Source organism: Oncorhynchus mykiss, chromosome 12 (assembly GCF_057628025.1).
Source record: "Oncorhynchus mykiss isolate SJ-2025 chromosome 12, ASM5762802v1, whole genome shotgun sequence".
Lineage (NCBI taxonomy): Eukaryota > Metazoa > Chordata > Actinopteri > Salmoniformes > Salmonidae > Oncorhynchus > Oncorhynchus mykiss.
The window spans coordinates 34,855,900-34,870,084 of record NC_143033.1 but is presented as its reverse complement, the minus strand read 5'-3'; the positions used below and the strand labels follow the sequence as shown (position 1 = coordinate 34,870,084).

Sequence of the window (14,185 nt, the reverse complement as noted above, 5' to 3'; positions counted from 1 at the left end):
ACAGCTGAGGTTTTCCCTCACAGTCTCAAAGCCAAAACACTAAGGCTAACACTCAGATGGTGCTATTGTGAACTATGGTGGCACTGACCGGTTTACTGACACACTATTCCCTTTTACCTAGAGTTAGTTGCAATCTGCTTTGTATACACTTCAACCAGCTACCCGAATGCTCTGGCAAAGGTTGTGACTCATGAGGCTGAAATGTTGACAAACATACAAGTGTTACTTTGCAAGTGAAGTTTGCGGGAGCTTCTTCTCCTTTATTCAACATTTCCTTAAGTCTTAATGTAATGATATTAAAGGGATCTACGCTGACTTTTATTTAAGTATTTATTTTTACAAATATTTTAGGTAATAAAACTACAATTCTTAATTTTTCTTGACGCACTGGTGCTCCTAAATTGAAATTACAAATCGCACAGCAAAATAGGAGCATATGCGAGAAAAATGGTCTCACTGTAGAGCCCTGTGGAGAACATTTCAACTTTACCTTTCACTTTTATACATAAGTGATGCTGTTCTGACAGTGCTTCCGAGTGCTTCCTCATAGTTGGATAGATCGCAGGTTGCACAGTAACGTAGTTGCACAGTTGAATTCCAATATAAAATGAATTCTCTATGTAGAACCAAAGTTCATAACCATCTCCGTGAGAGTTCTCAGTCATTAAGAGGAAATGAGTTAAGTCATATTTGAGAGCTCTGTGTGTGTGTGTGTGTGTGTGTGTGTGTGTGTGTGTGTGTGAGAGAGAGGACTGAATGAGCTGCTCTATGAGGGCCTAGTCCACAGAGTAGAGACACACAAGCCAGCTCCCACAAACCACCACAGCAACCCCCCACCACATATCTAGCACCTCAACAGGGTCTCCATGGCAGCCGGAGCAGGCAGCCAATCAGCAACTGCCGTAGTTGCTCTGATTTCAGATCCGTGGGAGGCAGAGAAGAAAAGGGGGCCCTGTTGCCCCGCTATTAAAACCCGATAGTCACACAGTGGCTCATTGTACTATGTGCATGTCACAGTGTGTGTGTGGGGGGCATGTATGGGACCGTCTATGTATTAGATTAAATCAGTGACTTGAGAAATCAGTTGGCTGACTGGAAACCACACTTTGTTCTTTAAAAAAGAGGAAGTGTCTGACTGCTTCTGCCATCACACAATATCAAAGCAAAGACATGAAAACAAACTCACCCTAAAAACTGAATAAAATTTCATTTTAAGGCATGGTTATGAAATATGACTTTTACAAGAGAAATGGTCTTTACTCCATACCCCAATTCTACAAATACGTGGTCTAAACAGTAGCACAGACAGCTTGGTAGTTAAATCTTTTAGTAGTTTGATTATGAGCTCCCGAGTGGCACAGCGGTCTAAGGCACTCCATCTCAGTGCAAGAGGCGTCACTACAGCCCCTGGTTCGTATCCTGGCTGTATCACATCCGGCTGTGATTAGGGCAGCACACAATTGGCCCAGTGTCGTCCGGGTTTGGCCGTCATTGTAAATAAGAATGTGTTCTTAACTTGCCTGGTTAAATAAAGGTTCAAACATTTTGATGGGGTGTTTGGCGGATTCCTGATACTGATACTGTAACTCGGTGACCCCCCCACCCTTGGGTTCCTGTAACAACTCAGCAATTCATCCCCCTCAGGGAGAAGACCACTCCTCTACCACCCCTGACACACACACAAAGAGCAGCAAGTCAGATGACACACACACACACCAGATATACAGAGTCCCCTATGTATTTATTTGGACAGTGAAGCTTACAATTTAGCTCAAAACTCAGTTTGGATTTGAGATCAAATGTTTCATATGTTTAACCATTTAGAAATGAAAGCACTTTATGTATCTCATCCCCCCATTTCAAGGTGTCATACGTTTTTGGAGAAATTCCCTTGTGTATTAAAGTAGTCAAAAGTTTAGTATTTGGTCCCATATTCCTAGGACACAATGCCCAAATCATTGTGACTAGAAACTTGTTGGATGCATTTGCAGTTTGTTTGGTTGCGTTTCAGATAATGTTGTGCACTATAGAACTCAATGGTAAATAATGTGTGTCAATTTGGAGTCACTTTTATTGTAAATTAGAAAATAATGTTTCTGAACAGTTCTACATGAATGTGGATGTTACCATGATTATGGATAATCCTCAATCAATAGTGAACCATGATAGGTGAGAAAGTCAGAGGCATAAATATCAAATGCCCCCCAAAAATGCTAACTTCCTCTGTTATTGGTAATGGTGGAAGGTTAGCATGTCTTAGGGTATGATCTTTGTGCCTCTAACTTTCACACTGTTGAGATAATAGGAAACCTATTGCAATAATATTAATATCACTAATAGAATAGACGTGGCCATTTACGATGAGAGTGGGTGGACCGGCGGCCATCTTTACAGTAGTAATTAGATGTTAAAATTGCAATTCAATAAAAATGTAAATGGTGTAGCATTCTAAACAGCAGTGGTCTGAAGGGATAGATCCATTCTATGATTATATTTCTATGATTGAAATGCCACCCACCCTGTATTCAAGAGCATGTTGTGTCTCAACCAATTGAGGGCATAGCACAAAAACCTCAGATGATGTAGAATAGGGTCTAACCTGCAACATATGCGTATATGAAAACAAATTTAGTTCACAAGTTTAGGTAATTGATGTCAAAAAGGTGCTATACATAAGATTTTTTAAATTGTTATTTCAGAAAATGTCCATAATATACTGCATCTGCAGTAATAGCGGAATGACTGTTTCACAGTATTACTTACATGCCAGTGTTGTGATTGGCTGTGATATCTGCCTATTGATTTCTCCCGCCTGAGCGGCATCTGTTGTCAAAATGGGAAAGTTGTTTTGACTTTGTAGCTGTGTTATCAATGCATTATGTGCCAGTCTAGAATTCAGCCAATGTCAAATTGATGATCTAAGGAAAGAGAACACAGAGCCGAAAGGTACTGTAGACTCTATTCATGGCAAGGTGGAGGTGGAGCCAAGGGAGAACAAACAGCTTAAAGAAACCTTGCTTGATATACAGTGTCGATCAACGCGGGACAATCTAATATTTACAGGGATACCGGAGAATGACAACAGCAGAGTCTGTAAGGACACTGTCTGAGACTTTATGTCAACTCAATTAAAACTGCCCACAGATGTTGTGTGCAATGTCACTTTCTCCAGAGTCAATAGAATGGGTAAGGCCTCTGGAAATAGGTCACAGGCTATTATTGCATGTTTTGACAAATTTAAGCAAAAGGAAATGACAAAGAGCAGGGGTAGAAAACTCAGAAACACTGATTTTGGAATGAATGGTAACACACCCCCCCCCCCCCCCCCCCGAGATCAATGAAAGGATTTTTTTTTTTTTATCCCGTCATGAAGGAAAAGCGTTGCCTGAGTCAAAAAGTATCCATGGTGATGGTTAAACTTTACATCAACGGGCAACTGTATCGGGACTCCAGAGTAACTCCCTGGCTATTTTAATCCAATGTTCAAATCTGAGTTTGTGTTGTAGTGTATCATGACAACTTCAACTATAATGAATACATGCTCTATTGATCTCTACTTGATAAGGAAAGGGCTGCATATGGCTCTACGGTGTCCTCTCTGGATGTATGTAGCCCTTCCTAACAAAATACATGAGCTTTTTAACTTGGTCAACATAAATAATCATATTTTGGCTTTGACCGAAACGCATTTAGATGCATCTGTAAATGATGGGCAAATAAACATTAATGGATATAGTCTACTGAGAAGAGACAGGAATGGTGGGGGTGTAGCACTGTACATTCAGAATAATATACCTTTTAAGAGGGATGACCTTAATGTATGTCAAATAGAGACACTATGGGCTCAAGTACATCTGCCTCACCAGGCAGCCATATTGGTAGGATGTGTATATTGACCTCCTAGCTCTAAGGTGTCCTATCTGGATGACTTATGCACTGGGTTTGACCAGACCACAGATAGTAACATAGATGTAATTATCTTGCGAGATTTTAATATAAATTGCAAGGATCATAATAATTTGAATAGAACAAAATTGATGATATTTGTTTCAAAACCACAGTTCTCGGCATATGGTTAATGATACTACTAGATCATCAACTAAGATGGGTCATCGTTCAGACACATGCATTGATCTGATCTTCTGTAATATACCATTGCAATGCTTAAAAGCCAGATCAATGCTAGTGGGCTGGACAGACCATAATATTGTGACCATAACCATAAACACCAAGGTTCCAAAGAAACTCCCAAGGATTGTGGTCAAGAGAAATATGTAAACATTTAATCATGAACTATTCCAAAATGATTTGGCTGCTGTACCCTGGGAGCTGATTTATCTAGAGGATGATTTAAATCACGCTACAGACTGTTTTATTGATTTGCTCACTGAGGAAATGGACCATCATGCCCCCAGTAAGAAAGAGTACAGTTGGGGCACGTCCATCTCCATGGATTGATGAACTGGGTGAAGCTTTTTCTCAAAGAAATATGTAGAAAGTCTTAGCAGCCAAATCTGAACAGAATTATAGAACATTGTGTTTATGCAGTTAAAATTAAATCGCAAGGGAAAAAAACATTATTTTAAAACAATGCTTTCATTGATTGGAAAAATGATTCTAAAAAATAATTTTAAAAGTATGGAATACAGTTAAGGGCTTACTTGGTACATCTTTCTCATCATGCCCATCTAGTGTGGAGGTTGGCAGGAGAACAATAACAAAACAAGCTGATAGTGTCAATTTTGCTGATTTTTTTACAAAGATATTTGATTTACTGAGCAATAATGTAAACACACAGTCTTCCTAACAAGCTATTGTCCAAAGGATTGATGATCATATTATGAGCAACAAGACCTGCTCCTTTAGTCTACAAATGGTGTCAGTAGGAAGTGTTAAATCTATTGAAGTCATTACCCGATGGTAAATCTACAGGTTATGATCTTATGGATTATTTTTTTTCTTCGCTATGCTGTTCCCAGAAATACATATTTAATTGGTCACTGGAAAAGGGGATGTTGCATGTATGGAAGCATGCTAAACTGTGTCCTATTCCGAAAGACGGCAAAGAACCCATTACTCCTGCCAATAGTCGACCAAATAGTGTACTCCCTTCACTCAGTAAGATATTGGAGAGTATCGTGAGTAGACAAATATGGGAGTACATGGAAAAGAATGATCTGATTACAGCCCAATCAGCATGCTTATCGCAAAAACCATTCCACTACCACTGCATTGGTTGACATGATTGACCAGTGCCTCAATGCTAATGGATAATGGCAGGTTTGTGGGGGTACTATTTTTTGATTTTAGTACAGCATTTGATTAATTTTGACAAAATTAATGCATTATGGTTTTAAGTAGGTAGCATTGAATTGGGTACAGACATATCTAACTGACAGGAAACAGTTCACCTATATCAATGGTTCATTTTCTTCCCCTCATGCTTTAAACTGTGGAATACCGCAGGGCAGCTGCCTTGGGCCACTTCTTTAATTAATATATACCAATGACCTTAATTATGCCTTATCTGAAACTCAAGTTACGATATTTGCAGATGATACTACAATTTATACAGCAAGACAATTGGTTCAACAGGTACAGTAAGCTTTACAAGGAGATTGAGAATATCAGGGAGTGGGTTTGCTGGAACAAACTTGTTTTAAACACCAAGGAAACCAAAGTTATGTTGGTCTATTCCACTAGGAAAAGGCCAACACAGCATGGGATACAATTAAGTATTGGGGGGGGGGGGGGGGGGGGGGGGGGGGGAGTACAAATTGAGGAAGTGGCAGAAACCAAACTACTGGGAGTGCAGCTAGACAACTGATTATCATGGTCGTCTCAAATAACTACTCTATGTAAAAAAAATTAAAAAACAGTATGCGTGATCAGAAGGATAGCTAACTATTTACCAGGAAAGATTCTTAAGCAAATTACACCATTTAAAAACAGTCAAACTCTATTCAGTTGGTAAGAGACAGACATTCAGTAAATACTAGGAATATATTGTCCACCATCTGTGTTATCCAGACAGAAAAGAGAAATGGGAAAAATAACATTTCGATATAGAGCAATAATGAAATGGAATAATTGAACTGAGCAAACCAGAAACCTTTAAAACCATTTAAATATAATACACAGGAAAGTTGTGCTGGACTATGGTAGATGAAGAATCAAAATATATTTTTAGACTGTATTTATCAGGTCAATATGTTAGTGTATTATGTCTGTATCAGTGTGTTATGTGAAAATGTGTTCATATTATAAATTGTTTTTTAATGTTTAAGGACTCTTGGAAGATTAGTCCAAGTGAGGACTAAAAGAGATCCAAATCAAATCAAAATCTAGTGGAAATCAGGTTGAGTGGCCAATATAGAAATACCTCTCATTTCCTGGTTGCTAAAATTCGACGTTGTTTTCTTACAAACTTAAATTGAGCGAACAAACAATGTAGAGAATCATTGTACCATCTAAATCACTGCGAAATTATTTTCAATAACATAAAAACATCATTTTTACAGCCGTTGGAAGCTGGTGGTTCAAAACCTTGAGTAAAAGGCTCAGGCGCGAGTCTAAGCCATATTATAGGAAATGGGATGTGGGCGAGGGGCGATATTTGTTCTGAATGCAACCAAGTGCTATTGCAATTCATCTAGCTTCCACATTGGGGCGCAATTCAGGGAAATTCTAGGTGTAGCACCTTTAAAGGATTCCAAAATGTCCAATTATTATTTATTTTTTTAATGTATCCAAGAAATTGTAAAATAGGTTGTCAACCCTGTTTGTAAGATTTAAATGATATCAAACTAAGCCGTTCATATTTTCCAGTGATGAAGACATTGATGTCTCATGGTATGGTGGGGTATGCAAAGTTGGTCAACTTTGAGCACTTATCTCGTGAATGTTTTGGCATTCAGGTCAAAAAAGTCCCTTTCTAACCACTTCTTCCATGGGCAAACATGTATGGAAAGTTGTTTTAATCAAAATGGATGCTGTCAAAAAGTGATGGAATTCAAATGGATTTACCCTTTCAAAATCCACATTCTAGCCTGGCTTCTCTCCTCATTACAAACTCTTCACTTGAGCTCAGCAGTTTAGAACGTGAGCCTGTACTTATTGTTCACACCGTCGGCACAAGCTATTGTGTGCGTGTCATTTCCCCACAAACACACATCCTGCCTGCCAAGATGACACGCTGATCACCAAGGTAACACCACAGATAGGCTGTTAGTGCCTGTTCTCAACGGCCTGAGTTAATAGCCAAACAGCTTGACTTCCATATTTAAGCACATTCTCTAAATGGCTGAAATAAATGGGAAATATCTCATTTTAAGTCAGTCTCCTTACAAAGGGACTAAATTATGACATAAGCCACATAAATTATCCTATGTGGGGAAATGGAGGGTGTATGTTGCTCAGAGGACAGCAGCCTCAGCTCAATGTAGTATAGCCTACAGTACTGAGCTGTCAGGGCCAGACACACACACACACACACACACACACACAGCACATGTAGGCAAAGTACAAAAACATATTCCATAGACACACACGTTACATTGGGTAACAGCTGGCTGTGTTGTCGGCATACCAGCTAAGCAGGACGGGCCTCGACAGGCCCTGCATTTCTGAGAGGAGAGAGACGTGGATAAGGAGATGAACGTGATATAAAATTAATCTCCAGCAACGTGACAAAAATAGGGTTTGTTCTTCACTCTTCCAAAGGAACCCTGCTGTACAGCAGCCACGGTGCGGAGTTCACCCTCATTCTAATTGCATTAGGTTAACCAAAACAACATGCAATGTCATGGTGTCAAACGTATAGTACACATAAAAGTAGAGATGGGAGTTGGCTGTAGCTTTTGTCATTATTGTTGTTAGTTTGTCATTGCTCATGAAGAACAGAGGAAGTCTAACAGGCAGGGAACTCGAAGCAGATGCAAATCCTCTTCTCGCCACCTTTTGAGGTGAAATACAATCTCAGCCAAGGTGTGCATTACCATGGAAATCATGCATGCATGCATCTTATCAAAGAGAGTGACTGGACTCCAACTGACCTCATTTTCTCTGAAAAAGACAAGTGACAGGAATGAGCAAAACTCTATGGTCTGATGGCTTGGTCCCAAGTCCCATACCATTCATCTGGAAGTGTTTCCCCTATATTAATTTAGCAGTGGCGCACTGCCTAGACTAGCTTTTAAGATCAGAGTGATCTTCCTCAGATTCTCATCAGATCGTCCGAGAAACGTCCAAGGTAACTAGCGAGCTTGTAATCCTGTAAGTGTAGACAACCATATTCATAGATGTAATAATTGTTAGCTAAAATACAGTAACATTACACTAGATAAATAATGATTTGGGTTAATATAGAATTGGTTGGTGAGGTCATTGAGATCCCTAAAAAAAAAAAAAATCCACAAAATATATTCACAGTGCAGTTATCACAAAACTACCACTAACAGGGGTGGCAGGTAGCCTAGTGGTTAGAGCGTTGGGCCAGTAACTGAAAGGTTGCGTGATCGAATCCCCGAGCTGACAAGGTAAAAAAAAATCTGTCGTTCTGCCCCTGACCAAGGCAGTTAACCCACTGTTCCACGCAACCTTGTAAATAAGAATTTGTTCTTAACTGACTTGCAAATGCATGAAAGACTGCAAATGCCATTTGTGCCACAATGCGCACTACTGAAAACAGGTGCATCTTCCTCATCAATATCAATGTTCATCGTTTACTCCTGTTTCAACAGGGATTCCCTTAATAATGGCAGTTGAGACATACAGTTACCAACATTAGAAAGCTACAATTATTTCATTTTTTAACCAATAGAAACCCACGTGGAGGAGTTTGTTTTCTTTTGCCCTGTGTTTGATTTGTGAGCTCAGCTTAAAAACTTGGTGGGCAGGCTTTTGTTAAACCCTAGACTAATGAAGAAACAATTTGCCTTCATCAAAATAATGTTTTTGTTGCATATTTCAGTCTGGAAACTGCCTAGGTTTAGGGGGAGTTATCAATGTAATCTATTCTAAATGGCACACTAGCGGTTCGCAAAAAAGCTTTAAATAGACGAGACAAATGTATTATTCCAAACCGTGGTTGGAACGCATATTCCCCTACTTTAAATCAACCAGTTCATTTTGAATTTGCGATAAAGATGTTGTGATTTGTCAAGAAATGTATCCCAACAGTTTTTAAAGGCAGTGCGTGTGTGTGTGTGCGTGTGTGTAGAGGGAATGGTCGGATAAAATCGAGTGAGCGACATGTAATGGAGGGAAAAGAACTGATCACTTGGCTAGGTTTATTTTTTGTTGCGAGTCGCTAATGCACATAACAAATAAAAGAAACCATAGACAAGTTTTAATTCAAGTTGATTCTTTGGGACAAAATTTCACTTGCCCGAAGCCACCTGCACACCTTCATTGCCCCCCATGTCATTTTTGTGATAAAACAAAAAAATATCTATATTTTTTTTATATATAAACAGTTTTAACGCTAATATTTTTTTTTCCATTTGTCACTTTCAAAATTGAGCCGAAGAGATCAAATTCAGCGTCACTCGATTTTCAGATGAGTTTCAAAGGAAGAGAACACAATAAAATGTTTATGCATTCTGAAGTATAATGTCCTTTAAAAAAAGTAACCTGAAGTGACCTTCTTAGTCATTCAACAACTTGGTAGCCCACTTAGTTGCCCACTTTAACTCAAAGTCGGGCTCGTGAAACCTGTTCTCAAAATGACTAACTTACGACAGTTTATTTTGTAACTGTTTCCTGCTCAGCCCTCTCAACAACAGAACTGATTGTCTCAAATCAACATTGAAGGTAAATCTGCATCTGGTTGACTGACAGACCCACAGAGTGTATTGGAATTCATTGTCTATTCACCTTATTCAACCATTTGCTCCTGCAAGTGAATGTTATGTTTGTGAAACACTAAGGACATGCTGATGCTGTCTGTCTGAGAGCCAGACTGGATTGTGCCGCTAGAATTTAGATTGTCATTGCTCTAGCACCTGGTCATTAGAGGGACGAGGAAGCTGCACACTCTCTCCATTATCCCTAATGAACCACTCATCCATTTCAAGTCCCTCTCCTAGGGTACTTCCCTCGATACACGTGCATCATAGAACTATACACAGGTAAATGCCAAAATAAAAGAAACACCAGCATAAAGTGTCTTAATATGACGAGCCACCAGAACAGCTTCAATGCACCTTGGCATAGATTCTGCAAGTGTCTGGAACTATATTGCAGGGATGTGACACCATTCTTTTACAAGAAATTCGATAATTTTGTGTTTTGTTGATGGTGGTGGAAAATGCTGTCTCAGGCGCCACTCCAGAACCTCCCATAAGTGTTCAATTGGGTTGAGATCTGCTTATTGAGAGAAACACACTTTAAACCCCTCTTTCAAAGTTACTGAGATCTCTTCTTCTGGCCATGGCAAAATAATGGGAAACGTGACCCTAAGCATGATGGGATGTTAATTGCTTAATTAACTTAAGGAACCACATCTGTGTGGAAGCACCTTCTTTCAACTTTGTATCCCTCATTTACTCAAGTGTTTCCTTTATTTTGGCACTAACCTGTAGATACTGCCCCTCTCTAGAAGAACTGCCCCTCCTTACTTTCAGGCTATGCTCAAACCCTACTCCCCAACCAGAGTACTCCGTTCTGCCACCTCAGGTCTCTTGGCCCTCCCACCCCTACGGGAGGGCAGCTCCCACTAAGCCCAGTCCAAGCTCTTCTCGGTCCTGGTACCCCAATGGTGGAACCAGGTTCCCCCTGAAGCTAGGACAGCAGAGTCCTTGCCCATCTTCCAAAAACATCTGAAACTTCAAACAGTATCTTAAATAATTCTCCTCACCTCAACCGCTCCACCTTTTAATTTTAAAAAAAGTCAAAAGTTTGGACACACCTTAAACATTTAAGGGTTTTTCTTAATTTTTTCTACATTGTATAATAATAGTGAAGACATCAAAACTATGAAATCACACATATGGAATGATGTAGTAACCCTATGTTTTAAACAAATCAAAATATATGTTATATTTGAGGTTATTCAAAGTAGGCTGCCTTTGCCTTGATGACTGCTTTGCACACTCTTGATATTCTCTCAACCAGCTTCACCTGAAATGTTTCTCCAACAGCCTTGAAGGAGTTCCCACATATGCTGAGCAGTTATTGGTTGCTTTTCCTTCACTCTGCAGTCTAAATCATCCCAAACCATCTCAATTGGGTTGAGGTTGGGTGATTGTGGAGGCTAGGTCATCTAATGCAGCACTCCATCGCTCTCCTTCTTGGTCAAATAGCCCTTACACAGCCTGGAGGCGTGTTGGGTCATTGTCCTGTTATAAAACAAATGATAGTCGCACCAAGCGCAAACCAAGATGAGATGGCGTATCGCCGCAGAATGCTGTGGTAGCCATGTTGGTTAAGTGTGCCTTGAATTCTAAATAAATCACTGACAGCGTCACCAGCAATGCACCACCACACCTCCTCCATGCTTCACAGTGGGAACCACACATGCGGAGATCATCCATTCACCTGTGTAACCTTTATTTAACTAGGCAAGTCAGTTAAAAACAAATTCTTATTTAAAATGAAGGCCTACCGAGGAACAATGGGTTAACTGCCTTGTTCAGGAGCAGAATGACAGATTTTTACCTTGTCAGCTCATGGATTTGATCCAGCAACCTTTCGGTTACTGTCCCAACGCTCTAACCACGAGGCTACCTGCCGCCCCTTACAAGGACACGGCAGTTGGAACCAAAAATCGCAAATTTGGACTCAAAGCAAGTCTCTTCTTATTATTTAGTAGTGGTTTCTTTGCAGCAATTTGACCATGAAGGCCTGATTCACTCAGTCTCCTCTGAACAGTTGATGTGTGTTACTTGAACTATGTGAAGCATTTATTTGGGCTACAATTTCTGAGGCTGGTAACTCTAATGAACTTATCCTCTGCAGCAGAGGCAACTCTGGATCTTCCTTTCCTGGGGCGGTCCTCATGAGAGCCAGTTTTATCATAGCGCTTGAAGAAACGTTCAAAGTTCTTCAAATTTTCCAGATTGACTGACCTTCATGTCTTAAAGTAATGATGGACTGTTGTTTCTCTTTGCTTATTTGAGCTGTTCTTGACATATGGACTTGGTCTTTTACCAAATAGGGCCATCTTCTGTATTCCACCCCTACTTTGTCACGATACAACTGATTGGCTCAAACACATTAAGGAAAGAAACTCCACAAATCAATTTTAACAAAGCACACCTGTTAATTGAAATGCATTCCAGGTGACTACCTCATGAAGCTGGTTGAGAGAATGCCAATTGTGTGCAAAGCTGTCATCAAGGAAAATAGTTGCTACTTTGAAGAATGTCAAATATAAAATATTTTTTGATTTGTTTAACACTTTTTTGGTTACTACATGATTCCATGTGTTATTTCATAGTTTTGTGAAAAAAATAAAAACGGGTGGTGAAATTGCACTTCACCCACCTTCTAGCTTTGACTCTATGGACAGCTACATTATTGAGGAAAATTTTACTTTATATGCCTGTGATGTGGTTGTCCCGCCTAGCTATCTTAAGATGAACGCACTAACTAAGTCGCTCTGGATAAGAGCTTCTGCTAAATTACTAAAACGTAAAATGATTAAAATGTTAAGTTGATCTTTTCCTTGATGTCATTTAGTCATGTGTGAACTGCCATGTCAAACATTCCCTGTGACTGACAAAACCAGAACAAAGTATTGCCTAATAAAGCCCAACAACCTGAGTAAATATTGACAAACTCCTTCAAGGATGCAATGTGGTTTTACCTGCTATTGTGGAATCTGGTGCAAAGGTTAACACTTTCCAACAATCTTTACTCAAACTTCACAGCCACAATCTCGTTCACTTATAATGCACTGTCATACAGTGCAGGCCATAGGCTAGTTATAGAGATGGTGCAACACCAGTCATTCTCTCATGATTGTTTTATCAGTGCCATTGCCATAAAACTTTTGACTCCACAAATAGCACCTTCCAGTGCTGTGTAAACCTCAACTGATGTGACCAAGCAAATAAATATATTACCTGAAGAGGAGTCTTCATGGTCGGAGCTCAAGTAGCCTTCACTGCGTCTGTCTGGAGTGCTGCACCCGGAACCACCGGTAAGGGATGCAATGAAGGGCGCAGGTATGCAGGAAGGAGACTGCCTCCCATCATCACTGGAGTCGAAATCTCTACTCTGGCGGAATGGGCACAGGGTGTCCGGGTAGGGTTTCGACCTCTGGCTGTCTCTGGTGGTCGTTTTGGTGTTCACCAGGTTGCTCTTGACGAAATTCTCATTGAGCTCAGCATCCTCGTATTCATGGTCACTAGCCTCCCTGCTGTTGCTATCAGTACCGGAATTCAGTTTCCCTATTATGCGGCCGATGCAGTTTCCATCAGCTTGAGAGAGCCCTTGTTTCTGGAAGCTTGGCTTTCGCGGGGGTGCGGGGGGGATAAGTTTACCTGTCCTACTACTGATCCTGGTCGGCGGCTCTGGTTTGCTGCCTGGCGTCTGTAGTTTCATGCTTGCACTACCAGTACCAGGCAATTTCATACTTTCGCCGTCTACTTTTTCATTATCCCATTTCCTGTCTGTTTCTGTCTTTGGTAATATAGGTTCAACATTCAAGTTTTCGTCTGTAGTGTCTTCCCATCTTTCCATGTCAGAACTTTTCTTCTGTCTAGCGATGGTGGTCTGTAGGTATATCACCTTGAATTTCTCCTCCGACAGCGCCTGCTGCAGCGTTTTGAGATTCGCTTTACGTGTTTCTAGCTCTGTCTCAACATCTTCCACCGAGATTAAATCCATTTTAGGTGCTTCCACGTGAGGAAATTCCCTTTTCCAATGTTTTTCGAATTCCTCTTGCTCCCACATATTGTCTCCTGCGAAGATCGTCGATTCCGTGTAATTGCCCCTTGAGGAAATTGTTCCCTTTACAAACAGTATTGATTCTGTCGCAAATGGAACCTTTTATCGGCTAAAATTCCCACAAACTCATTCCATACTTGCCACTCCGTTGTACATTAACACACACACTTGTTAAATCTCCAAAGCAATCGCTTGATCAGTTTGGTATATCCAAATAAAAAGTTTCGAGTTCCGGTAGATAGTTGGTGACGTAAACCAATTAAATGCGACAGTCGTATGGCGCGTTCAAATC

At 40.3% G+C, this 14,185-nt stretch overlaps 1 protein-coding gene across 2 annotated transcripts in view; it reads right to left on the bottom strand.

Annotated features, from left to right (window-relative positions):
* The window catches only part of abr (ABR activator of RhoGEF and GTPase), a 215,462-nt gene extending 201,277 nt beyond the window's left edge, over positions 1-14,185 (bottom strand). For both annotated transcript variants that reach the window (XM_036937431.2, XM_036937432.2), the window contains exon 1: positions 13,068-14,185. In XM_036937431.2, coding sequence (XP_036793326.1) covers positions 13,068-13,899 — 832 coding nt within the window. In that variant the 5' untranslated portion in view covers positions 13,900-14,185. The remainder of the gene's footprint in view (positions 1-13,067) is intronic.